General features: G+C 43.3%; 2 protein-coding genes and 2 non-coding genes across 4 annotated transcripts; 1 reads left to right on the forward strand and 3 right to left on the reverse strand.

Annotated features, from left to right (window-relative positions):
* Positions 1-11,403: 11,403 nt before the first annotated feature.
* LOC143831015 (U1 spliceosomal RNA) lies at positions 11,404-11,567 on the forward strand. Its single transcript, XR_013228664.1, has one exon. It is a non-coding gene; the product is annotated as a U1 spliceosomal RNA (small nuclear RNA).
* Positions 11,568-12,338: 771 nt separating this feature from the next.
* On the reverse strand, positions 12,339-12,502 carry LOC143831014 (U1 spliceosomal RNA). The gene has a single exon (XR_013228663.1). It is a non-coding gene; the product is annotated as a U1 spliceosomal RNA (small nuclear RNA).
* Positions 12,503-15,022: 2,520 nt separating this feature from the next.
* Positions 15,023-19,709, reverse strand: LOC143830569 (prospero homeobox protein 2-like). Its single transcript, XM_077323243.1, has 3 exons — positions 19,608-19,709; positions 16,495-16,689; positions 15,023-16,317 (listed from the first exon to the last, which is right to left on the reverse strand). Exons 1-3 carry the CDS (start codon positions 19,668-19,670, stop codon positions 16,132-16,134), a joined length of 444 nt encoding a protein of 147 aa, XP_077179358.1. The 5' UTR covers positions 19,671-19,709; the 3' UTR covers positions 15,023-16,131.
* Positions 19,710-21,884: 2,175 nt separating this feature from the next.
* On the reverse strand, positions 21,885-23,236 carry LOC143830568 (prospero homeobox protein 2-like). The gene has a single exon (XM_077323242.1). It carries the CDS (start codon positions 23,226-23,228, stop codon positions 22,089-22,091), a length of 1,140 nt encoding a protein of 379 aa, XP_077179357.1. The 5' UTR covers positions 23,229-23,236; the 3' UTR covers positions 21,885-22,088.
* Positions 23,237-24,606: the final 1,370 nt, after the last annotated feature.

The raw sequence follows: 24,606 nt of genomic DNA on the forward strand, positions 1-24,606 counted from the left end.
CTCTCCTCACAACAGGCATCTTGTGAGACAGGTGGGGCTGAGAGAGTTCTGAGAATTGTGTCTGGCACAAAGTCACCCAGCAGAAGAAGAGAATCAAACCCAGTTCTTTAGAGTCCATCATGCTTAATCACTACACTGAGTAACAGAATGGAAGGAAAGTGGTGTACAGAACAGGAGGAGGATGCAAGTACATGTTTATCTCATTACTTGTTTTCTAGTCCAGTGTTGCACAATGAGTTGAAAGCAGCTTATGCAGCAGTTACTAACAGGAGCAACTTTGGAACGAGATGGAACAATAAGACTAGCTTTATAGCAGGTACTTTCAGATACAAAACTGCATGTTTGTGGGACTAAATAAATTTAGCACTAAGAAAACCTTAGCTATCCAACCTGTATAAATGATGCAAATATGCATGATTTCTTATGTTTTCCTAAGTTATTCTACTGTGTGATAATTTGTATAATGTCTAATTTTGCTGGCTGTTGGGAAAGGGAAGGCACTGTAGCCTTGCCCACAACTGGAAATCTTATTCTGAAATTTCAACCATAAGAGCTTAGAAGCTTGGTTTTAACTGAACCTGAAAAGCAACCGTTATTGCATTCTTCATTTGTCCTGCACTTCTGTGAGATAAGGTCATCTGCACAGCATGCAGAATTTATCTGCTGATGGGAATGTCTTTAAGAAGCGTAATTTTTTAATCTTGATTATATGAGACAATATATTGCTAAAGTTTACAAGAAGCATGTTGTGCGTGCATCAGGGTCTAGATGCATGGCTCAAGTTTTGTGCTTGTTTTAAACAGGAATGAAGTTGACTTCATTTGGTGACTACTTGGCTTTGAGTTAAAGGAACTAATTCTTTAAGGCTTGTTGATCCAGTCTAACAGAGAGAGACTGCCAGGGAGGTAGGAGTGCTGTGGGGGAGGCAGAGTTGACCCTGTATGTATTTACTTCCATCTTCATGTAAGACTATGAAAGCTTTGCCCTGCCAAGACCAGGCATGTTAAATATAGTTGAAAATCAGCATGTGGTCTTTATTTTGCCTGGGGTTTCACAAATAAAAGCAAAGACTCTTCCTCAGAAGTTTGCACACTGTTGCATTTGTTCTCTCCCAACATAATGCCATCACTGACGCACAGAAAAGAGGAGACACTGCGTTTTCTCACTGAGAAAGCAGTCATAAGGAATCAACTGACTATACCATCTATCAGTCACAATCAGTGCTTCACTTGATTGTACTACTCAGTTCTCCTGGAAAATAGAGTCCCTTTCAACCTGTTTTAAGCAAATGAATCTTCACCAAACTCTGTGGCTTTGGTCATTCATCTGGCTGCTCCTCTGTGAGTTTGAACTTTCTGATCAGACGTTTCAAAAGGAGGGGGGTAAGTGATGTAGCATATGCCCAGTTTTCTCAGCAAGCACATCTCCCAAAACAATGTTAAAAGCTACAGTCAAATGTATTACAGCACAAATAATATCTGTTGCGAAGAACCCACACATGTATTGTTTTTTGTGTCTTTTAAATCTGACACATCTACCGCTGTCTTCTCACATGCATTCACACAAGAAATCTCTTTTCTCCAGGCTGTTGAATCTGGAGCGTTCATATGTGCACATTCACCAATCTGTCACTGAAACATCAGATGATGCCTTAAATATGTGAAGTAGCCATTACAGTGCAAATATTAGAGATTCCGTATTGCATGGCTTCAAATAACACCTCTCGGTAAAGATGGTTCTTGCATTTGTGTCATTAAGCACTAAGTACATGTGTGAATCAGTCCAAAGTTTTTTTCCTGTTGGGTACACATCTGCTATTCCCCCAAGCTTTTATTTTACACTTTCTTGCTGAGTTGAATGGACACTACGCATGCATTATTAGTCTACTTATGAACACAGTGAACTATATCGCGATTTGCTTTGATCCATCTAAACATTTCTTCTGAGGTATTATATTGGACACAGTATAGGATTAAATTGCATATGCTGTAACTGGACATGTCAGCTCAAGTTTTCTCTGCTGCTGTCCTTTCTTTTGTACTGCATTCCAGTATTTGGAGTATGCTGAGAGCGTGCCGAACAGCCAAATATTGGAATAGCATGCATTCACTCTAATTCTGCACAGAAATTACATTTTTCAGTACTGTTTGCATCATCATCATATAAGTTCGATCTGCTCTAGTAACATGAAGCTGAAGAATTATTGTCTTACTGGACAGAATATGCTTAAAACTCATACGAATTGATCTCATCTTCCCACTTAACAGAACTAATAGTGTATAAAATATTAACTTGCTACCAATATCTTACAATCCACAGTATTGGGGAGGGAGTTCTGGACAGCAACAATGTCATGATGAGAATGGAGAGGTGATGTTTCTGCTAAATATTTTAAAACACGTTTAAGTGCAAAAAATCATACATTTATTTATTTTATTTATAATTGTGTTTGTTCACCACTACTCCTGGCCAGCCTGCTCAAAGTGACTCACATCATACATACCAAAACAGTCTACCTACAGATGATCCAGGTGCTTAGAAGTCTGGCTGTAGCTGTGTATTGTATTATCTTGCAGTGCTAACTTCTAATATTGCTTATTTCTCCAATTCTTTATTCATCACATACAACTTGCATGTTTGCAGGTGAATAAAATGCAAACATAATATCCGTCCACGGAAAGCAGAATGTGTGCGGGTGCTTTAAAATGTAAGCTGGCTAACTCTGTATTCTATTGGTAACATTGGATACAGATGTTGAAGGAGCTATGTGGCTACTTTGAAATTAGCTGACGTACCTGGAACCATAAATCATAATGTCCGTAGTTGTAATACATTGTGTGGTGCTGTTGGCCATATTCTTATGGTGTTTCAGAACAAATAACCTAAAATGGGAGTTGCCAGATCAATAAAAAACCTGGTCAATATTTCTTAGTATATCATATGAACTTAAGTAAAAAAAAAATTCCTATGGTTTATAACGCAATCTCACCCTCTTTTTTCTCAAAATATGTATTTCTCAATGTATCTCTACTCGGGACTAGGCCTCATGCAATGTCCCAATGTGAGTTTTCAGTCTAAGAAAGAGATTTATTATTATTATTATTATTATTATTATTATTATTATTATTATTATTATTATTATTATTATTATTATTATATGGAGGTTGTCTGGCAGCCAGGTAAGAGAGGTTTGGAGGTAGTTTGCCATTGCCTGTCCCCACATCATGACCCTTGGAGATTGCCCTTCCAACTGCCAGCTGACCCTGCTTAGCTTCCTAAATCTGACAGGATCGGGCTTGCCTGGCCTTCCTAGGTCAGGTCAAGAAAAGCCTATTTTGCCGAGGGCAAGAAAAGGGGGTTAGTGAGAGCAGCCAAGTGCAGACTAGAGGGAAAAGGACACATTAGGGCATGTGAGAAAGAAGAGAAAGTATCCAGAAGTCCAAGATATAGCTGGACTATTCCAATACAAAATATCCCAAAGCCCACCCAAATTTTCATTGAATGGTTCTTAAACTGCTCTTGGGGGTGAGGATGATGCCTAATAGCAGCTGATACTGACAGAGCTGAAAGACTCTTTCTTGGTTCTCCAGGGCAAAGGAAAAACTGTTTACTGCAGTCCTGCTGGTGTTGATACCCATATCTGCAACTTGGTGTTTGCAGTTCTGTAAACTACTTCTCTCAAAGAACACCTTGCAACAATTTATTTGTAAAAGTATGACTTGGAGCTTACCAGGTTTCTATAGTGTAGTTTCAGGTGGGTCTCTGAGACCATGACTTCTTGCACAAAGATGTTCTGCTCCACTGTGGCTTCCTTACACCGTGGCTGTTTTAGGGAGAATCCGCATTGCCACAATCTACTACTTTCCATCTTCCATTTCCAAAATATCACTGTCCCTTTGTGTTGCAAGCAGAGGAAAGGTACAGGCACCACCTTTCCCCATATGACACTGGAACAAAAAGGGTTGGAGACTGACTTTTTGAAAAAATAAAATCTGGGAACTAGTAGATTGTGGCAATCAATTTTCCCCTTTACATCCTTCAATTTTTTTGGGGGGGGGGGTGGGAGGGGCTGGAGTGCATAATAGCACTCTGCGAGTATACAGGAGTTGGGTTCTAACTTTGAAACATTTCATGTTGAGAAAAACACCCTAATAACTACAGAGAACTAACAAAATAGGAAAGCAGTGAGACAACATAACAAAGTTATAAAATCTAAACTATTAAGTGGTGAAGGCAGTGGTCATTAGTACAAGAAGAAGAGTTGGTTCTTATATGCCGTTTTTCCGTACCTGAAGGAGGCTCAAAGCGGCTTACAGTCACCTTCCCTTTCCTCTCCCCACAACAAACACCCTGTGGGGTGGGTGAGGCTGAGAGAGCCCTGATTTCACTGCTCAGTCAGAATAGCTTTATCAGTGCCGTGGCGTGCCCAAGGTCACCCAGCTGGCTGCATGTGGGGGAGCAGGAGTCAAACTCGGCTCGCCAGATTGGAAACTGCCACTCTTAACCACTACATCAAGCTGATGGCATTCTAGTAAAAATTTAGATCCTAGAAAAACCATATTAGATAATAGGTCTGAAAAACATGGAGGACTAGCTTGAAACTTCTGCTGGGAAAGGTGTGTTCTTTCTTATTTTGCCTTCTGTGTTTTGTTCTTTCCGCCAACTAACTCATATTGTCAAACACTGGTTATCCCATTTTATTCTCACAACAGCCTTATATTAGAGTGATGTATATATGTGTGGTTGGGCCATAGGAGAGTTTCTATTCCTGGCCTCTCTAGCCAGTATATCACACTGCCTCTCTAGCAGGCAACAATTTCCACAAGTATTCAGGGAGTGACCATGCTATCGAACAGTGCTGCAGATGCTTGGAAATCACCTACCATTCTGCCAACGTACAAGGTAAGAGATGTTTTCCTGTTTAAAGTTGTGATTGCACAAGACCCTCTGTTGTCAAATTTTCTGTGTGTGGGACTGAGGAGTATTTTCCACCAGCTCTGTATCTGCTCCAGGAATACTGTTCACAAATCAGCTTGACTGGATTGATAAATGTAGGAACCTATACGAGTGCACTGGTGACTGCACTGGCTTCCTGGATTCTGCTGTTTACCATTCCAGGTGATGGGGTTGTGGTTGTTGCTCTAAATCAGAGGTGTCAAACTCATTTGTTAGGAGGGCTGGATCTGACTTGAATGTCACTTGGTCAGTCTGCGCCATGCTCGCCATAAAATTTAATGCCAGGTACCAGAGATATGAACTTTATAAAAGACACAGGCAAACCCAATTAACAATATTAAATTTTTCTCAAAATACAAACCTGCTTAAAACAGTAACATTTTCTTAGCATTTCCTTAAAGGATCTCCTGGATTCCCACCCTCCCCCTTCCACTGACCATTACTCATCAGCACTGGGATAGTACACAGGGACCTAATGCTCAGCCTCTGTCATCTGACAGTAATAAAGCTCATGGGCTGGATGAGAGCCCTGAATGCACTGGTTCTGGCCTGCAGGCCTTTTGTTTGATACCACGAACTCTAACTGCTTGGGCCTGACCAACTCAAGAGGCTACTGCCTCCTGTATTATGCCCTCCCTTTGGAATACCCTGCCATACCTTTATGCTTGGGCTTGCTTTAGAGGAGGGTGTTTACCTATTTTAACTGGATTTTGCAGGTAATGCTAGAGTGTGCTTCCAATGCTGGGACCGGCACTGTGAGTTTGTACTCTAAAACAAGCTGATCATGTTTGCCTTTCACAGTAGATGAGACAGCCCTGTGTCATGATGCCTTGAGGTACAACTCAGAGCCATAGGGAAGGGCGGCATAAAAATCTAAATAAATAAACTGTCCCATCGTGGCAAACAGCTGAACCAAAGCCAGAGATGCTCTATGCCTAGTTGCATTTGTTTTAATTGATATAATTTCAAAATGTTTCTGTAATGCTGGTGCAAAACTTTTGACAAGAGAGGAAGAGGAGGGAGATTCAGCTAATGGAACAGAAGAGCTCCTCTGCCACATCCTGTTCAGTCCTGGCAGCGTGTGCCTTCCCAGGTGACTGGCTTGACTAAATCTTACTGTCTTATTGCAGTGCTGACAGAGGAATGAGAGCCCCTGTTTAAGTCTTTCCTCCTCTTATTTAGAATAAATAAATGTTCTGGAAGCCACTCCCAAGCGCCACAGGCTAGCTGTTATTTCTGTTAAGGATCATGCACAGTTATACGCCACATGCTTCTCCCTGTTCTTTTCCTAATTTACCTAATTGGCAAATGTTCTTGTGATATATGTATATGTGAAAATAAAGAGTCTTAAAGCAGTGTTGGGTTTATTATGTATTCTCCAGAACCCCTTTTGTGGTATGAGTTATGATGTTCCATAACACACCAGGAGAAAATTAACTCCTGCTATTAGATCTGACAGATATATTGCCATTTGAGACACAGAAGTTGTATTGCAGCATTAATGCATGCAAAGAGGGTGAGAGAAATAACTTGATTGTCCATGAGGAAAAAGTCACCTCACATATCCCATGAGTTCTCATTAACTGATCAATCAGTCATGCAGAAGGCTACACCATGATAGTTTATTAATTGATCCCCTGTAATCCATTTGTTTGTGTGTATGCATATGTGTGTGAACAGTAAGGGATTATTCGTACAAAGTAACGATTTGATTTGCAGGGAAGCACACAGTTTAGCAGGGATATGAATTCACTACTTGGTCAGTCTAGCTACTGGGTTGGAAATTGGTAAGTAAATGGCATAAAGCCAGAGTTGACATAAGAAAGGGAACTGCTTCTCAGCTATCTCCTGTGGTTTTGTGAATCAGCCCTAGCCTCTGGCTGTTGCAAATATGATCATGACAGATGAAAGTGGTGAGGCCCAGCATGCTCATCTCCCTAAGAATTGCTACACAGCTGGTCGAAGCCTAGTACCACACAACTAATAGTAGGTCCTGATGACAAGTTTCTTCCTGGACTTGGCAGTCAGCAGACAACCAAGTTCTGGACCTGTGCAGAAAGTAAGAGAGCTTGTGCTACTGTTCCAGGAGAGGACTGGAAAGGGATAGTTAAGGCCAAACTTCTCCCCTTATATCCTCCTGTTTTACTTCAGTGAGGGAAGTCATCCCTAGATGTCAAGCCTCTGCTGGCTCAAGTAAGCCTATTCATATTCAAATTGTTTTGAGTGGCCTTAATGGTGACCATGGACTGGCCTTCCAGTTTCAAATAGCCCTCTGCTCAGGCAGCAGACTCCCATCTGGCTCCACTCACCCACTAATGGGGAACTTTTCTTGGATTTAGTGGAAAGATGAGTGAAGGAAAGAGGGGGGGGGGGGCTATTCTGGCTCAACAGCCCTGAAGATGACAAAGAGGGACTTCAAGCAGTTGGCTAAGAGCCTGCCTGAGGCTTTCAGGCTAGGGACTCCGAATGCACCAGTTCTCAGGCTGAGGTATCTTGATGTTGGTGGCAGGGACACACTGTGGAGGCCTATGCAGCCACAGGGCCCTAGTGATTTGCAGTAGCCTCATTAAAGCATCACCCTCGCCACTAATGAGTAAAGCAAAGCTGCTATTCCCAAGCCAGAGAGGCTTTTAAAAATGTAATGATAAAACGCATACATGTAATTCAGATAAATTGAAATAATGTCTGCCGATTAGACAACTCATAGAAGGCAGGTGACACAGATGTATGGAATTGATGTATGGAGAATCATAGGTGAAAATTAGCTAGCGGAATTCACTAAAAATGAGCAGCACGGCTTCCAGTATGTCCTCACCATTTCTCTGTGAATCCGCTAGAGCAGGTTTTTGCTTCTTTCTGAAGAACCAACTTTTGTTTGGAGTTTGAAGATATGTGGCTCAGTGGTAAAGAATCTGCTTGGCATATGGAATGACTCAGGTTCAATGCTTTGTGTTGAAGGATCAGATAGAACAGGGGTAGTCAAACTGCGGCCCTCCAGATGTCCATGGACTACAATTCCCATGAGCCCCTGCCAGCAAATGCTGGCAGGGGCTCATGGGAATTGTAGTCCATGGACATCTGGAGGGCCGCAGTTTGACTACCCCTGAGATAGAAGGTGATGGGAAAGACCTCAACCTGAGTCTCTGGGAAGCTGCTGCCAGTCTGAGTAGACAATACTGACCTTGATGGACCAGTGGTCTTCATTGGGTGCAAAGCAGTTCCCATGTGTTCCCCCGTCCTGCAGAAGTCTGCCTCCTGGTTTTAGTAGGGAATAATAGTACCTCCCCCACACACACACACACTTTTAAATATGGCTTGGTAGCAGATTGGTTGCAGGGATCATATCACCCTTGTGTTGAAATATCTGCAGTAATGGTTTATAGGCATAGTTCAAAGTCCTAATTCTTACCTTTAAGGCCCTAAATGGCTTGAGGCCAAGGTACTCGAAGGACCATTTCTCCCATTGTATCCAGACCATCAGTTAGGATCTGCATCTCAAGCCCTGTTTTCTGTGCCTCTCCCCTTCAGAGATTAGGCAGGTGGTAACTAGAGAAAGGACATTTTATGTGGGGGCACCTCACCTTTGGAATGTCTTCCCCCTTGAGGCTAGCCTGGCACCTTCTTTATTTGAGTTTCATCTTCAGGATCTGGCCTTCTAAGGAGTAGTCAGGGCTGATCTCTAGGACTGACCGGTTTGCAGTCCAAGGGGACTCGCAAGAGTCTTCTCCAGCACCAGAGTTCAAAAGCCTCAATTCTTTGACGCTCGGCCTTCCTTATGGCCCAACTTTCACAGCCATACATTGCAACTGGGAATACCATTGTTGTTATGTGCGAAGTCGTGTCCGACCCATCGCGACCCCATGGACAAGGATCCTCCAGGCCTTCCTGTCCTCTACCATTCCCCGGAGTCCATTTAAGTTTGCACCTACTGCTTCAGTGACTCCATCCAGCCACCTCATTCTCTGTCGTCCCCTTCTTCTTTTGCCCTCGATCGCTCCCAGCATTAGGCTCTTCTCCAGGGAATCCTTCCTTCTCATGAGGTGGCCAAAGTATTTGAGTTTCATCTTCAGGATCTGGCCTTCTAAAGAGCAGTCAGGGTTGATCTCCTCTAGGACTGACCGGTTTGTTCGCCTTGCAGTCCAAGGGACTCGCAAGAGTCTTCTCCAGCACCAGAGTTCAAAAGCATCAATTCTTTGACGCTCGGCCTTCCTTATGGTCCAACTTTCGCAGCCATACATTGCAACTGGGAATACCATAGCCTTGACTAAACGCACTTTTGTTGGCAGGGTGATGTCTCTGCTTTTTAGGATGCTGTCTAGATTTGCTATAGCTTTCCTCCCCAGGAGCAAGCGTCTTTTAATTTCTTTGCTGCAGTCCCCATCTGCAGTGATCTTGGAGCCCAGGAAAATAAAATCTGTCATTGTCTCCATTTCGTCCCCATCTATTTGCCAGGAATTGAGAGGGCTGGATGCTATGATCTTCATTTTCTTGATGTTGAGTTTCAAGCCAACTTTTGCACACTTCTCCTTCACCTGCATCAACAGGCTCTTTAGTTCCTCTTTACTTTCTGCCATTAGATTGGTATCATCTGTATATCTGAGGTTGTTGATATTTCTCCCTGCAATCTTGATCCCAATTTGTGATTCATCTAACCCCGCCTTTCTCATGATGTGCTCCACATACAAGTTAAATAGGCAAGGTGACAGTATACAGCCTTGCCAAACTCCTTTCTCAATTTTGAACCAGTCAGTGATTCCATGCTCAGTTCTCACTGTTGCTTCTTGACCTGCATATAGGTTTCTCAAGAGACAAATAAGATGCTCTGGTATTCCCAACTCTTTAAGAACTTGCCAATCAAAGGCTTTAGCATAGTCAATGAAGCAGAAGTAGATGTTCTTCTGGAACTCCCTAGCTTTCTCCATAATCCAGCATATGTTGGCAATTTAATCTCTAGTTTCTCTGCCTCTTCAAAATCCTGCCTGTACTTTCTGGAAGTTCTTGGGCCACATATTGCTGGAGCCTAGTTTGTAGGATTTTGAGAATAACTTTGCTAGCATGAGAAATGAGTGCAATGGTGCGGTAGTTTGAACATTGCCCTTCTTTGGGATTGAAATGTAAAGTGACCTTTTCCAATCCTGTGGCCATTGTTGAGTTTTCCAAATTTGCTGGCATATTGAGTGTAGCACTTATACTGCGTTGTCTTTTAAGATTTTGAATAGTTCAACTGAAATGCTGTCACCACCACTAGTTTTTATTGTTGCTCAGACTTCCTAAGGCCCATTTGACTTCACATTCCAGGATGTGTGGCTCCAGGACAGTAACTACCCTATCGTGGTTATCAGGGATGTTAAGCTCACTCGTCTATAGTTCCTCTGTATAATTTTGCCACCTTTTAAAAATCTCTTCTGCTTCTGTGAGGTCCCTACCATTTTGGTCCGTTATCACACCCATCTTTGCATGAAACGTTCTCTTCATATCTCCAATTTTCTTGAAATTTTACTTTATTCTAGTGAAATTCTATCACAGGGATGTCCCCTGCTACCTGAGGGGGTCGGGACTAATTTTTACATGGTTGTACTTTTGCATAAACAACAGTCGGCCCATCTGAAAGTTTGCAGTAATTTTAGACCTCTTTAGGTACCTTTCAAAACAAATGTGCTGCCCAAAGTAATTGTTTAGTTGTGTGAAAACAATGCAGTGGGACTGATTACAAAACATATCCACATGATATGCGAGGCTTTCATATTATTTTCCCCCCAATGGACTTCTAACATTCAACATCTCAGCAAGATTTGTAGTTATATCACAGTCGGTTAGGAACTATATATAATAATACCCCCTAAAGCGAGACATTGCGGGGATAATGCAGTGTTTCGGGCAATGTCTATCAAGGACAGCTTAAAGTTAACAGTAGGTTAAAGTAAACCCTGCCACACACGTGTTTCAGCCGCCCGCGAAATCCCGCTCAGCCAGGGGCCCTCCCTGGACCTTGTCGCCTAGAGTCCCGTGGGCAGCCGACAGAGCTGGTTCCGGCGGGGCGGAGGGAGGGAGGGAAGCAGCCCCAGGCAAGCCCCTCCGGCCTTCTCTGCAGACGGAGGACAGGCGCGAGCGAGACCCGGGTCGGCCGTTAAGCCACGCCCCCCGCCTCTCCGCTCGCGCGCTGCTCCCTGCCGACGGCGGCACAGCGAAACCAGGCGGAGGAGAAGGAGGAGCCGCCCCGGCTTTATGCAGATGAGCTGCGGCAGGGCATTGTGGGGGAGCAAGGCCGAGCGGGGGTCACGGCGAGCTGCGGGGCGCATCGCGCCCAGATCGCGGGCTCTTTGCTGCCGACGTGCACCCCACCATGTGTAGGCATGGGCGATGCGGAGGGAGGTGGCCGTCGGTCGGTCGCTGTGGCTTGCTTAGCAGTGGGCGGCAGTGGGTAGCGGCGCCCGGAAATGGGGAAGCATACTTACCTGGCAGGGGAGACACCTTGATCATAAAGGAGGTTTTCCCAGGGTGAGGCTCATCCATTGCACTGCGGGTGTGCTGACCCCTGCGATTTCCCCAAATGCGGGAAACTCGACTGCATAATTTGTGGTAGTGGGGGACTGCGTTCGCGCTTTCCCCTAACTTTCTTGTGCCTAAAAATAGATTTTCTGGGATTGATTGTGCTGCAGCCAAAATGGGGAATAATGGGCCTCCAGTGAGTGGGAAGAGATAATCGTTACATAGAACTCTCAACTCAAAACACATCTGGGAATCAGCAATTTACAGCCTCCTCCTCAGACATCCCCTCCATTGCTTGAACCAATCACCTCTCTAGGGGCCTTAGCTAAGTTACCATTCCTGTTGTTTAAGATCACTGAAATTGTATTATTCAGAACCATTGTTAGATTATTTTTGTTGCATTTGACTATGTTATTCCATGTATCCCTCATGATTTATATGTGAACCACCCTGAGCCATATGGAAGGGCGGTATAAAAATAATAAATATATTTGTTGTTGCATTGTTGTGGGTGAGTTGTTTGAGAGTGGGTTTTTTTCTGTGCACAAGTCTGAAGAGAGGAATGATGGACGGCACAATTCTGTTATAAAAATCAGTTTCATAGCATGAACATCAGCTTGGACTACACAAGAACCAAACAGACTATATTTTATGCAGCTGAAGATTCTCCCGTTCAGTCCCTGCTATCAAAACGTATCCACGTGCTGTTTGCAGTTCAAATCATGAACTGTTACTGGCTAAAATCAAAACAAAATTTCACAAAATCAAGAGAACAACAGGGATAAGGAAGTTGAGTATCTTTTTAAAAGACCAACTCTCACCCATCCGATAAGACGATTCACAGAACACAGCATAATCAATCCCAGAAAATCTATTTTTAGGCACAAGAAATCCAGGGGAAAGCGCGAACGCAGTCCCCCACTACCACAAATTATGCAGTCGAGTTTCCCGCATTTGGGGAAATCGCAGGGGTCAGCACACCCGCAGTGCAATGGATGAGCCTCACCCTGGGAAAACCTCCTTCATGATCAAGGTGTCTCCCCTGCCAGGTAAGTATGCTTCCCCACTTCCGGGCGCCGCTACCCACTGCCGCCCACTGCTAAGAAAGCCACAGCGACCGACCGACGGCCGCCTCCCTCCGCATCGCCCATGCCTCCGCATGGTGGGGTGCACGTCGGCAGCAAAGAGCGCGCGATCTGGGCGCGATGCGCCCCGCAGCTCGCCGTGACCCCCGCTCGGTCTTGCTCCCCCACAATGCCCTGCCGCAGCTCATCTGCATAAAGCCGGGGCGGCTCCTCCTTCTCCTCCGCCTGGTTTCGCTGTGCCGCCGCCGGCAGGGAGCAGCGCGCGAGCGGAGAGGCGGGGGGCGTGGCTTAACGGCCGACCCGGGTCTCGCTCGCGCCTGTCCTCCGTCTGCAGAGAAGGCCGGAGGGGCTTGCCTGGGGCTGCTTCCCTCCCTCCCTCCGCCCCGCCGGAACCAGTTCTGTCGGCTGCCCGCGGGACTCTAGGCGACAAGGTCCAGGGAGGGCCCCTGGCTGAGGGGGATTTCGCGGGCGGCTGAAACACGTGTGTGGCAGGGTTTACTTTAACCTGCAGTTGGACATGTGTGATGCAATTGGAAGGTTAAATGTGCAGTAGGTAATATTTTTGTGTGCAGTTGACAATATGGTCCTTAGAAATGAAAACTTTTTTTTTCAAGGATAAGAGAAAAAAAACCTTAGAACATTAAGATTTTTGCTGTTAACTCAGCCTTCATGGCCATGTGAATAATATATTATTGAGACTGACTACTTCAGACTGGTTAAAATTATTTATTCATATTGAACTTTGACAATGAAACATTTTATGAATGCAACAATTATATAGCAATAGAAAGGCAGGAAAAAAGCCCCATCCCGTTCTCCCCCCCCCCCCCCCAGTTTTGCCATGTTAAAATCTCCTTTGTTTTGGATGGAATCCTCACCCTCTGGAATGGGGTGAGATGAGCAACGTTGCTTGCTTACCTCTGAGAGAATTTCTTTAAAGCCCCCCTTGCTCTTTTGCTTTACCTGTCTGTGTCTTTCCTTCTGTGTTCCTTAGAACAAAGAAATTCCTTGGGATTTGGAGCCAAGTACTGAAAGTCTGTCAGAGTGTTTTGTGCCCCTTCTGAAGGATTCCAGGAAAAGACAGAGGCTCACCTACTCGCCACTACTCTTGCTAGAAATGAATATGCATTCATCGTCAGTTTCTTTGCATCTTCACAAGTGTGCAGCAGGAGATCACTAACTTCACCAGTTTTTCATTGGCTTTGCATATTGCTTCCTCCATCAAAGAAATGCGTGCCATCTCAACAGGTATCAAGTTGACAGAGCGCTTTAGTTCTTTCAAAGGGACAGAAATAGTTCCAAATGTTTTCAAATGGTCTCAGTTCTGTAAACTGTCCTACAGTATTTTGCAATGGGCACCTGCGTAATCTTTGCAAATAATGTTGCTGTTTCAGGATATTTTAACCACTTCTGGGGTTTCTTGAAACCTGAAGAATGTTTCAGAGGTTTCTCAGTGGTAAAGTTGAGAAAGGCTGGTCTAAGCAGTAGCTGGAGGTGAGTTGATCCACAGTCCAGAAGTCAAAAGGCAGGTGGCAACGTAGAATAGTTGTAGATAGTCCAAGAGATGTGCAAATGTGGACTAGGCAACAATTCCACTTGTCACACCCAGACTGAGCACTCAATGCCTCAGCCTCAATAGGCATGGCCAGGGGATGGGGAAAGTTCCTGCAAAGGCTTATGCAGGGCATGCAGGTCTTTCAGCCCTCATCCTGCGAGGAATCAGATGTCTCCTCCAGCCTCCGGTGGCAGCCAGCCGGCCGGCCACTCCCTCCTGTAACCTAATTCTTGCCTATGCTTTCTGCTCAGAGCTTCCCGGCTGGTGCTTTTCTTCTTTGTCCTCATCTGCCTCATCTCCAGCCTCCCCCGGGGGGGTTCCTGACACTGACCAAGTGGGTTAAAAGAAAGCAAAACTGCTTCAATAACAGGGGAGCTATAAGTTAAAATAGGAAATGGTTATTCATAACTAGGAATCCATTTGCTTCCTGTGTACTATTTTTGTGCACCTATTCGTATTTCCAAGCTTAATATGTCCCAAATTACAGTGTTTTTCCTTAATAAGTATGTGGTAAATGTTATGGTAAATTTAATATATTGAATATTTATATAATTTAAAGATGCAGAACTGAGGTGAGCTATCTAATTCTGGGGGCTTTGATGCTGTAATGTCAGAAAATCCTAACTTTTTTGTGGTAAGGTTGAAGGGTACAGTTGGATGCTTCAGGAATAGATTCCATGTCCATTGGCTCCGCATCCAAACTTAAGGACATTCAGAAACTCTCCATAATCTGGCGAATACCCCTTTATGAGCATACAGAAGAGTCAGATTCAAATAAAATCAATCAACACATTATAAGGTTACTTGAAAGGCAACACTCCCATGTGTATTTCTAAACAAATCCAATTGAATGCAAAGAGACTAGATGTTGATTTACATACGTAATATCAGCCTGCAGATTTTCTATAGGCAAAACTGTTTTCTGTATCTATTTCACTTATGGTGTCAAAGAGTTTGTTGAATCTTTTAAAATCCACAGATTGTGTGCCTTTGTCACAATTGAGGGGAAATTGAGATGACCCAAGCAGCAGAATTATGTGGGTACAGTTGGGTTTGCTGCAAACTCAGTTCTTCATGATTGGGACACAACAAGATGCAGGTCTCTTGACATTGAATAATCACAGGGATTAAAGGTGTGGCTTCTTCAAGGTAGCAGGCAGGCAGCAAGGACACTGGGTACTCTCCAGCAAAAATTGTGCATGCAGTCAGTGAGGCAAACAATCCAATGCATGATTGCTCTGAGGGAAGAGCCATTACAAGAAATTAGATGGAAGGCCAGGCTATGTGTTGCCTGCCATATGAGTTGGGATGCAGTTCCCCAAACCTCATTGTCCTTTTTGCAAGACAGATGTGACATCTGGAAGCTAACATTCCCAAATGTGCTTGAACACAACCCAGTTCAGATGTGCAACAGAGAAAGGAAAGTTTTAGACTTCCCTCCTACACACTCTTCCCAAGCCAGAACTATTCCACCTGCACTTGAGGAGTTGTATTATGCAGTTTGGCCTTGACATTCAAGCACTTTAGCAGAAACATTTAATTGTACCTTACCTCCTTGGGACTTGATTGTACATACTGCGTAGGAACAGCATTTGGGGTACAGTGAGAGGGGGAAGGTGAGGAAGTCATGCTCTGTTGATGAGAATCCTTATGTCAGCAGAAACACTCTGGGGTCCAGCCAAGGAATGGTATGTAGGTAATTCTGGCTTGAAGCACTGTTTATCCACACTGCAGCTGAATCCAGCAATACCAAGGAGAAAATTTATGTTGAGAATGTCATTTGGCAGAGTAGCTATTTAGGAATACAGGAGGCAGGAAGAATAGCAGGAAGTTCTGCCCCTGGAATGAAACCTGTTACTTAATTCCCTAAAGTACTATGTTTGTTGATCTACTATGATCTTCCTTCTAGATTAATTCAAGACATTGTTGACTCTGCTTTGAGGTCAGGAAACAAAGTATATATATGGTCAGATCTGTCACCAGCTCTCTTCCTCAGAGGACAGCAGTATTTCATGGTCACAGGTTGACTTCTATGATCCTGGTTCATTAACCCTGGATTGTTTCCTGGAGGCAGCTAGAAGATTTGAATGTATCTGGGATCTTGCTGTCTAGTTTAGAAATTATTTTGTAAATTGGTTTCTTCCAGGAAGGGTCTAGGTCCTTCCCTCCCTTGATAGCACCAAAGAATTCCTGAAGAGTCACACTGGCAACATGCAGGAAGCCTTCGGGAACCTACGGAAAAAAAGAATTCCATTAAGAGTCTGCTCATTTCTGAGAAAAAGAAGGTGGTAGAGGAGGAAGATGTTGGGCTAGTGAAGCCCTAAGAGTTCAGGTCACCTTGGATGGCAATATTTGGGTTGGGGCAAATGTTCTCTAGGACACCCATATTTTTAAGGAGGACAAGCTCACCTCAAAATCATTCCCTTTGTTGTAGTGTGTATTGAGAGTGCGGAAGAGCTCAGAGTCCCTTGAAATGACAAGGTCATCAGGATCTGTGACTCCATCTAAGAGGGCTTGCCTGGCAAACTTTTCCATCTGGATGTAGTAAAACTCACGGAAATTGCTGAACCATTTGATGAGTTGGGAAGTGATACAGCGGGTGAACTGTGAAAAGACAAGTACCACGGAGTCAGGAGCTAGACTATCTCTGGGCTTTTTGTCTGGAAGATCTCTACCCTCCCTCTCCATCTGTGATCTTCAGGATGACCTACGTGTAAAAATCCTAAACAAAATGCACAAAACGAAAACAGACTAAAATAGACAATAGATTTATTTACTTACAAAACATTTATCCTTTCTTTCCACTGGATCTGGGCCACCAATACAGCTAACAGTTAAAAATGAAACATTAAAAAGTGTACCATAAAACCAATTAAAACCAAACTAAAATTGAAATATCCTTATCCATTGTTCCTCTTAATATTCGTGGAATAGCCTGGGTGTCCAAATTGGAATAGGGCCAATCAGGGTGCAGCCAGCAAAGCATCCGGTATCCAAGAGTAATCAACCAGAAAACCCTGGACACAATGAATGACGTGGGATGCAGAAGGAGAGGAGGGAAGGTATAACCCTGATAAGCCTCAGTACTGCATTGACTGATACGCTGGATAGATTTGCTTGTTTTCTAAGCCACAAATCAAGTTGGAAACAAACTGGAAGGACAACAGGGAAAGCACTGGAATGCAATGGGTGGTCAATGACCTTATCTATTAAATTAAAACCAAATAAACAAATGATTTCAAATTCCAGCCTAAATGGCTAGTGCAAAAGAAACCAAAGACCTTTTACTCTTACATGTGAAAAGGGAAAAAAAGAACCCTAGACTCACTACAGTCTCATGACAGGAATTGCAGTATTTTCACAGGCATAGACTCTGCTAATTGGCCTTTGTTTTTTTTAGTATTTTCCCAAATTAACATTGTTAAAGATGGGGGTCAGCAGCCTTCGAAAAGAAAAGACAGATAATGTGAAAACAGCAGTAAAAAACCCTCTTGTTGAGCTCAGGAAGAGAACCCATAGTTTTAACATTACAAATGTCAGGGAAATCAGGGCTCTTCATTCTCAACTGTCAAGCGGGAAAGAGAGCTACTGCCAGCTACAAGCACTGAGGAAGAGTGGGGTGAACTCACTATAGGGCTAGGCAGCAGAACTTTGGCAAGCTTTGAGAGAGACAGCACCATAGCGGAGATTAGTGCCACGTAGACACATGCAGCTGGGAAAGAAAGAGTTAAAACAGGCTGTTTGGGAAAGGGGCCTGGAGCAAGTGGGATGCTGCTTGGAGAGCTGCCTGCAGGAGCCCATCCTTCCCTAAGGGCCAAGAAATGCAAGGTTAGCAAGTGGAATAATTCATTGCAGGTGGCCGATCTTCAGTAAAACTAAAAATGCATAAAATGCAAAGGTTGATATGAAGCCACAATAAACAAGTTCGATAAAAATTAAGGAAAACTAAGGTAACCTCCCTCCCCCAAGCCCCACAAATCAAGCTGCAAGCAAGTTAGGCAAGGTAACAAAGTCTTCAAGTCTAGCTGGCTCACCATTCTCTTACTGCTTTTATTTCCTAGAAGAAAATGCATCTTTGCAAGCTGATTTCCTAACCTGAATAAAATACATGTTATTTAAGTAAAGTCAGGTTTGAGACTGCACTGAATTTTTAGCCCCTACCCAAAGGCTGCTTAGGCAGGCTACTTTTAGGTGTCCCAAGGTGTCTAGAGCAGGTCTGGAGAATCTAGGAAATCCTTAGGTAGTGGCAGACCCTGAATCAGGAAGGTTTTGGAGGAGAAAGGGGGATTCCCAACACAGGAATGCACTTCCCTGGGGCAGCTCAGCTGCCTGCTTTTGAGAGAGGAGGGGAAAGTGTATAGGACACCCTCCAGAATGTGATAATCCATACAGCATGGCAAGTGGTAATCACAAATGTGGAAGATGTTGTGTATACAGGAATTTGCAGGAAATTGATTGTTATACCCACACAAATGGTTTTAAAGTACAAATTAAGGATTTCATAAACTGACACCAAATATGTGGTATATTTAATTCTGTGCAATTTGGGATATGTGGGGATGTCAACGCGTACACTTAGAACCAGAATCCAGGAGCCTAGGTGTCGGCTCAGAAATAGGGTGTTTGATGCCCCCCCTGGTTCAACACTGGATGGGTCAGAAACATGGATTGGAGGACTTTACTTTTTTTGGACTGCAAACCTTAAAACCAAGTCTGGCGGGTATGGAGTGTCAAACCAGCCTCCAGCAGAGAGAGAGCGTTTTCATGTTCCGTCTGGATACGATTTCCCCCAAGAGTCTCAATTCTACAATGGATTTTACTTGTTTCTTGTAGACCCTTTTTGCTCCCGTTTAAATCAGTACATTCCCAACACCTGGGATGTCAGTTTATGCTTTAAACCTGAAGTGGGTGACAAACTGGTTGGGCACAATTGAAGAAGTGTAGTGGCCCCTTTACTGAAGAGCTATTGCCTATGTGATATCCTAGACCTGTAATACTGGCGATGTTCTATGATATTATATTAAGGTAGGTTAACTGTGGATCTGGATAGATTTTTGTGTATAATTTATTTCAAAGTGTTAGGGTGTGCTTTACTGGCTACAGATGAAAATATGATTTTGTTACTTTACATAATGTGTTGCTTTCATTATAGACTACAATTGCAACCACTGAAGAAGCAATAGAAAGCGGGATTGAATACCTGGGACCCCGTTCTGGTTGCAAACTTATTTAGGATTTAATACATCTCAAGAAGACACAACCTTTGCCTATTGGTTTTGTTTGCTTAGGGCGTGGCCCCCAGGTGAGGCCTGAAGATCTCTCAGAATTACAGCTGGTCTCCAGACCATCAAGATCTGTTTCCTGGAGAAAATAGCTGCTTTGGAGCATGGACAGGCATCATACCCTCTGGAGACCACTCCCTTTCCCAGGCTCTCCCCCCCCCCCCCACCTCCAGAATATTTCAACCCAGAGTTGGCAACTTTGCACTGAGCTCGGTGTGTAAGAAAACTAATTCTTTTTACCTGAACATCAAGGAAGTAGGCTTTCAGCAGAGAAGATGTGGGGTAGCGAGTGAAGAAGAACATCAGCTTAGCCTTTCTCAGATGCCCAGGGGTCAAAGCTTCCTGAACGTAACTTTGTGTCAAGGAAAAAGTTTGTTTGTGCCAACTTCAGCTTCATCACTGGATTTCCTTGGTTGTGCTGCAATGTCCTGTCCTCACGCAAAAAGACCTCACAATAGAAGGCTTGTCCTGATGGGGTCCTCCGGACATGAATCTAATAATATATTTTTTAAATTCTGTTGTTGGACTCAGAGCAAATGGCAAAAAGGAAAATTATAGTGAGATCCTACCCAGCATGTTTGGGGTACCAACTGCGCTTGCAATTTATCATGATGCAGGAGTGAGTCAGCCTCAGTATCTAAGACTCCGCTTGACACGCTGGAGGCATAAGACGGGGAGGGACAGCCACATGATCCCAGGCTTCCAGAGTCAGCCTAAGAGATTCTTCAGTGAACTTCAAGATTTGGCTCTGCTTTGGACAGTGCTGCTTATTGTATTTGTCAGTGTTTGTACTGAATACAAAGTGTGGAACTTCACGCCAGGATGGGAGCTGGCAAATCTATACTAAGGTAGCTGCCTTCGTTTATTTAATTGAACATAACTTGTGGGTGGAGACCTGATTTTGATTTTTAGAAATGGGCTCTTTACTGAGAATCTTCACTTTTTGTACTTAGTGCTATCTGTGCGCCACAGGTACTTAAGTTCTTGACAAAAGAGGTTTATTCACTTTCTAAGAAGAGTTGGTTTTTATATGCTGCTTTTTCCTACTAGAAGGAGTCTCAAAGCAGCTTACAATCGCCTTCCCTTTCCTCTCCCCACAACAGACACCCTGTGAGATGGGTGAGGCTGAGAGAGCCCTGATATTACTGCCTGGTCAGAACAGCTTTATCAGTGCTGTGGTGAGCCCAAGGTCACCAGCTTAGAAGTCCGCGCTCCTAACCACTACACCAAGCTGAAGGCAAGAAGGTTAGAGCTTGTAAAAAGAATTTATAGTAAAGGAAAGGGTTAGTGCCAAATTTAACATTGCGTTGTCAGGTTTTTACATTACCAGCAGCAAAGTTATGGTTCAATCAAGTAAGAAAAACTGAGTGAGAAGCAGATGAAGTTTTCAATTATATTATTATGAACCAAAAGAATGGAAGTTAACTTTTGTGATATTCTTAATAATGAAAGCAAAGCAATGGTGTTCAGCACCATTTGATTCGGTGCAATATCTATCTGTTATATGGGACAGTATGAAATCTATGAGCCCTCCCCCCACAAACACACACTTCTATTAATGATTCTGAGATGTGATTTGGTGGTCATCTTGTAAGAAATAGTGAAGAGGAAATCTCATTTATTTTTATATGATGATTGGATGAGACAGTATTAAATTGTTTTGACATTTTAGATGCTAGAGCAGAAGCATCCACCTCTTCCAGTATTTTCTGTCCTGTAGAATGTAGTGCCTGACAGGAATAGCCTGGATAATTGCCACAGAGTTAAGAGATTTGGGTTATCAGATCATTAGTTTTTGATGAGATTTCTGTTGAGAAATAGTAACAAGCTGGGGAGGGGCTGCCAAGAATTGCAGGAGGTAAAAACAATTTAGGAATTCCTCTTCATCCTCTTCTGATAACCTCTGTCTTTTGTATTCCAAGAGCTCTCTTATGTTGATTCCCACCTCCCCTTTCACTGGCTCTTATTCCTAGAGCACATTCAGCCATCAGTCTTACTATACTTTTTCACTTCTGGTTAATTTACAAAAATCATATATATCTACACATCTGGGAAATCGGTTTGTCATCTGATTTTTCTGCTTTTATGCCTGGTGCAAGGGCCAACAACTTTTACTAATAGAGCTAATGATGATCTAAATCGGGTGGACAAACTGTGGCCCTCCAGATGTCCATGGACTACAATTCCCATGAACTCATGGGAATTGTAGTCCATGGACATCTTAAGGGCCACTGTTTGCCCACCCCTAATCTAAATCAAAACATACTTATGTTCTCAAGTAGCACGAGGAGTTCAGGAAAATAATACCCTGGAGAAAATGGCTGCCTTTGAGGGCAGACTCCATGGCATCACATCCCTGCTAAACTCCTTCCCCTCCCCAAACTCTGCCCTCCTCAGGCTCCATCCCCAGATCTCCAGGAATTTCCTATCCCACAGCTGACAACCCTCGAAAGCTCACGCCTTGAATAAATCTTTGTTGGTCTTAAAGGTGATACTAGACTCTGATTTTATTATAACTCTAAGCAATTGTTAGAGAATAGATTCAAGCGCACCACCCATCACCCATAGACCAACTTCTCTGCTTCAAACAGCATTCCCCCCCTGAAGAGCTTTTTCATACCAAAGCAGCTGCTTTGGTTCTGTTATGTCTAGCTCTGCCCTGAGGCTACAAGCTTTTTCTAGTCTTCACTCAGTTTTTTGTATTCTGCCTTATTTCTTTCATCACATAGCATTGCAAAACTTGTCAGACTTAGAAACTGTAGACACTGATGATCTAGAAAGGCCCATAAAGGATATATTGGGTGAGGGGAAAGCAATCTCATCCACTGCAGTACACATTTCAGAAAATTCCTTTTTTGAAGCTGCAAGAGAAGTGAAATTTCCCATTTCAGTCAATTTTAAGGACCCTGGATATTGTTGGTGTCGCAAGACTGATGACTTTAATTTGATTGGTTGCCAGGGCACGTCTAAGGATTCTGGAGAAGAACCCATTCTGGGAGGAGGGCTGCCCCAGGGACTATTTTGTCTACATAGTAGCGTTTGGTTAAGAATACTGTTTCCTTGAACTTCAGAGGTCACGGTCAAGGGACAGTTCACTCGCGATTTTCTCTCCATTTTTGAGCTGATCGGATAAGATGGAAATCCTGGAGGGTTTTCCATGATTTGTGATGTGCCGCTTTTATAAGAAGAAAATTTAGGAGGCCATTTTCTGGAGAACTTTTCTCCAGCATGACTAAATTCTCTCCCTGTAGAAGACACTGTCACTGGGGGGGAATTGCACAACTGGGATGGTAGGCCTGGTGAATTAGACAAGACTTTTTTCAAAACGGAGTCCACAGCTTGTGTCACCACCTGGATTAATTCATGTTTCAATATCTCTGAAAGAGTACTGTCTTCTGAAGTTGAAATACTAGTACCCATCATTTCAGCTTCTTTTTCTGACAATTTGGAGCCTTCCATCTTTGGGATGATTCGCCATAAATTACTTTGGTGATGGTCACTTCCAATGGCTTGAGTGCTGTCATCCAAACATTGTCCTAATTTCTCCTTCAGCAAATACATAGTTTTCTCCATATGTCCTTCACTTTGACTGGAATCACTAAGTTCACATGATTGAAGATACTTCTTTCCAAGCTGCTTCAACTGATGGTGTAAAACATGGAGCTGTTTTTTGAGTTGTAGACATTCATCTACTTGGATGCTCCTTCTACCAGATCTTGCCAGAGGAGTTTCCTGTGAACTTTGCTGATGAGGGACTTTCTGCTTTCTCTTATTCTCTCTGTAGTTCTTTTCCTTCTCTGAGTGGTGTTCATCTGATTCACCAAAGGTACCAGGCACAATAGAGTTTGGCATGATGTTCATGCCCTGGATAATATTTTCCACCCTGGCCCTCTTAGCTTGCAAATGTTCATTGCAGAACTGACTAGAGTTACTACTCACCCCATAGAGAGGCAACTGCCTAAGGGTAGAAGCTTCCCTGGAAAATGTACTCTTCCCACCACTTTGGAATAGGAGATCCTTTTTCTTTGAGGAAGGGAAAAGAAAAGTTGGATCCAGTTCACAGCTAGCTTCTGGCTGACTAAGGAGATGTGATATCACAGAAGCATAGTATGAAGTTGAAGGGAAAAAATTGCCTCTTTCAGTACAAGGTTCTCCTTTCTGTCCATCGACATGTCCTGAAATAGGGCTGTAATTGTATGGGTTACAGGGACTGTTCCTATACATGTCTTTTTCTTCTTTGAAAATCCCAAAAAACAATAAAATATAAAACACTATTTGGATTGTAAGATTACAATAAGAGTATAATTCAGGATTGTGGAACATCCAATGGCCAGAAATCTGGAGCAACAATAAGAAAATAAATATTATCTAGCATTGTACAAAAATACACAAACATAAACTTTCCATATGGAAATGGCAACTATTCTTCCTCCCTGCTACAATATACAAAATAGTAACTTTAGCACTCAAGAATCACAAAAACATTGGATAAGAAGAGTTGCTGCTAACTCTATCCCGTTAGTATATAACATTTTTTTCAGAAGCATCTCCAAAGAAGAAAGTGCATCAGAAGCAGGCCTATTAGCTAGCACCATTAGGCTGAATTCCTCAGAATTCTATTAGACTTATACCCCAATGGGGACTCAAAGTGGCTGACAACATTCTCTCCTTCTCCATTTTATCCTTGCAACAACACTGTCAAGGCAGGTTAGGCTGAGTGTGTATGAAGCATCCCAGTGTTCAACCAAAAAAGAACTATCCTCCTGCCAAGCCACAGCATTTTGTCCTATTCTCAGAAGTTAGGGGGAGATATCATTCTTTATCTTCTTTCTGACGTTCATTTTATTATGGCCTTTTTTATTCCAGAGAGGTCCCTCCCCATGGTGCAAGATGAGGAGGCAGATTTTAGGTGCCATTAAGAAAGGCAGCTGGATCTGGCTCAGTGGGAACCAGCAAGTTCTGCTGTGAAAGCTCTTATGGTAATGAATGAGAGTAGCAGAGGAGCCCTGAAGTAATGCTTGTGATGCCCATTCGTGTTGACAGGGCTTGCACAGTGGATCTTGCCCACATCGATTAGATTTGGTCATCCTGTTGGAACTTGTCCGTCTATTTTACCCATCTTTTACTTGCATAGTGACACACAATTATTTTTATTCTAAGAATTTGTTTACTGGATAATTTATCACCCACATTGCTAATTTCATAATTCTGTTAACATGCAGTCTTCCAAAACTAGGAA

Source organism: Paroedura picta, chromosome 2, assembly GCF_049243985.1.
Source record: "Paroedura picta isolate Pp20150507F chromosome 2, Ppicta_v3.0, whole genome shotgun sequence".
Classification (NCBI taxonomy): Eukaryota; Metazoa; Chordata; class Lepidosauria; order Squamata; family Gekkonidae; genus Paroedura; species Paroedura picta.

Excerpts from the sequence above, each read along its gene's own strand:
- LOC143830568 (XM_077323242.1), bottom strand. The coding sequence starts at position 23,228 with ATGAACATCATGCCAAACTCTATTGTGCCTGGTACCTTTGGTGAATCA.
- LOC143830569 (XM_077323243.1), bottom strand. The coding sequence starts at position 19,670 with ATGTTCTTCTTCACTCGCTACCCCACATCTTCTCTGCTGAAAGCCTAC. Across the intron at positions 16,690-19,607 it reads CCTACTTCCTTGATGTTCAG|TTCACCCGCTGTATCACTTC; the intron begins GTAAAAAGAATT and ends GTCTTTTCACAG. Across the intron at positions 16,318-16,494 it reads ACAAAGGGAATGATTTTGAG|GTTCCCGAAGGCTTCCTGCA; the intron begins GTGAGCTTGTCC and ends TTTTTTCCGTAG.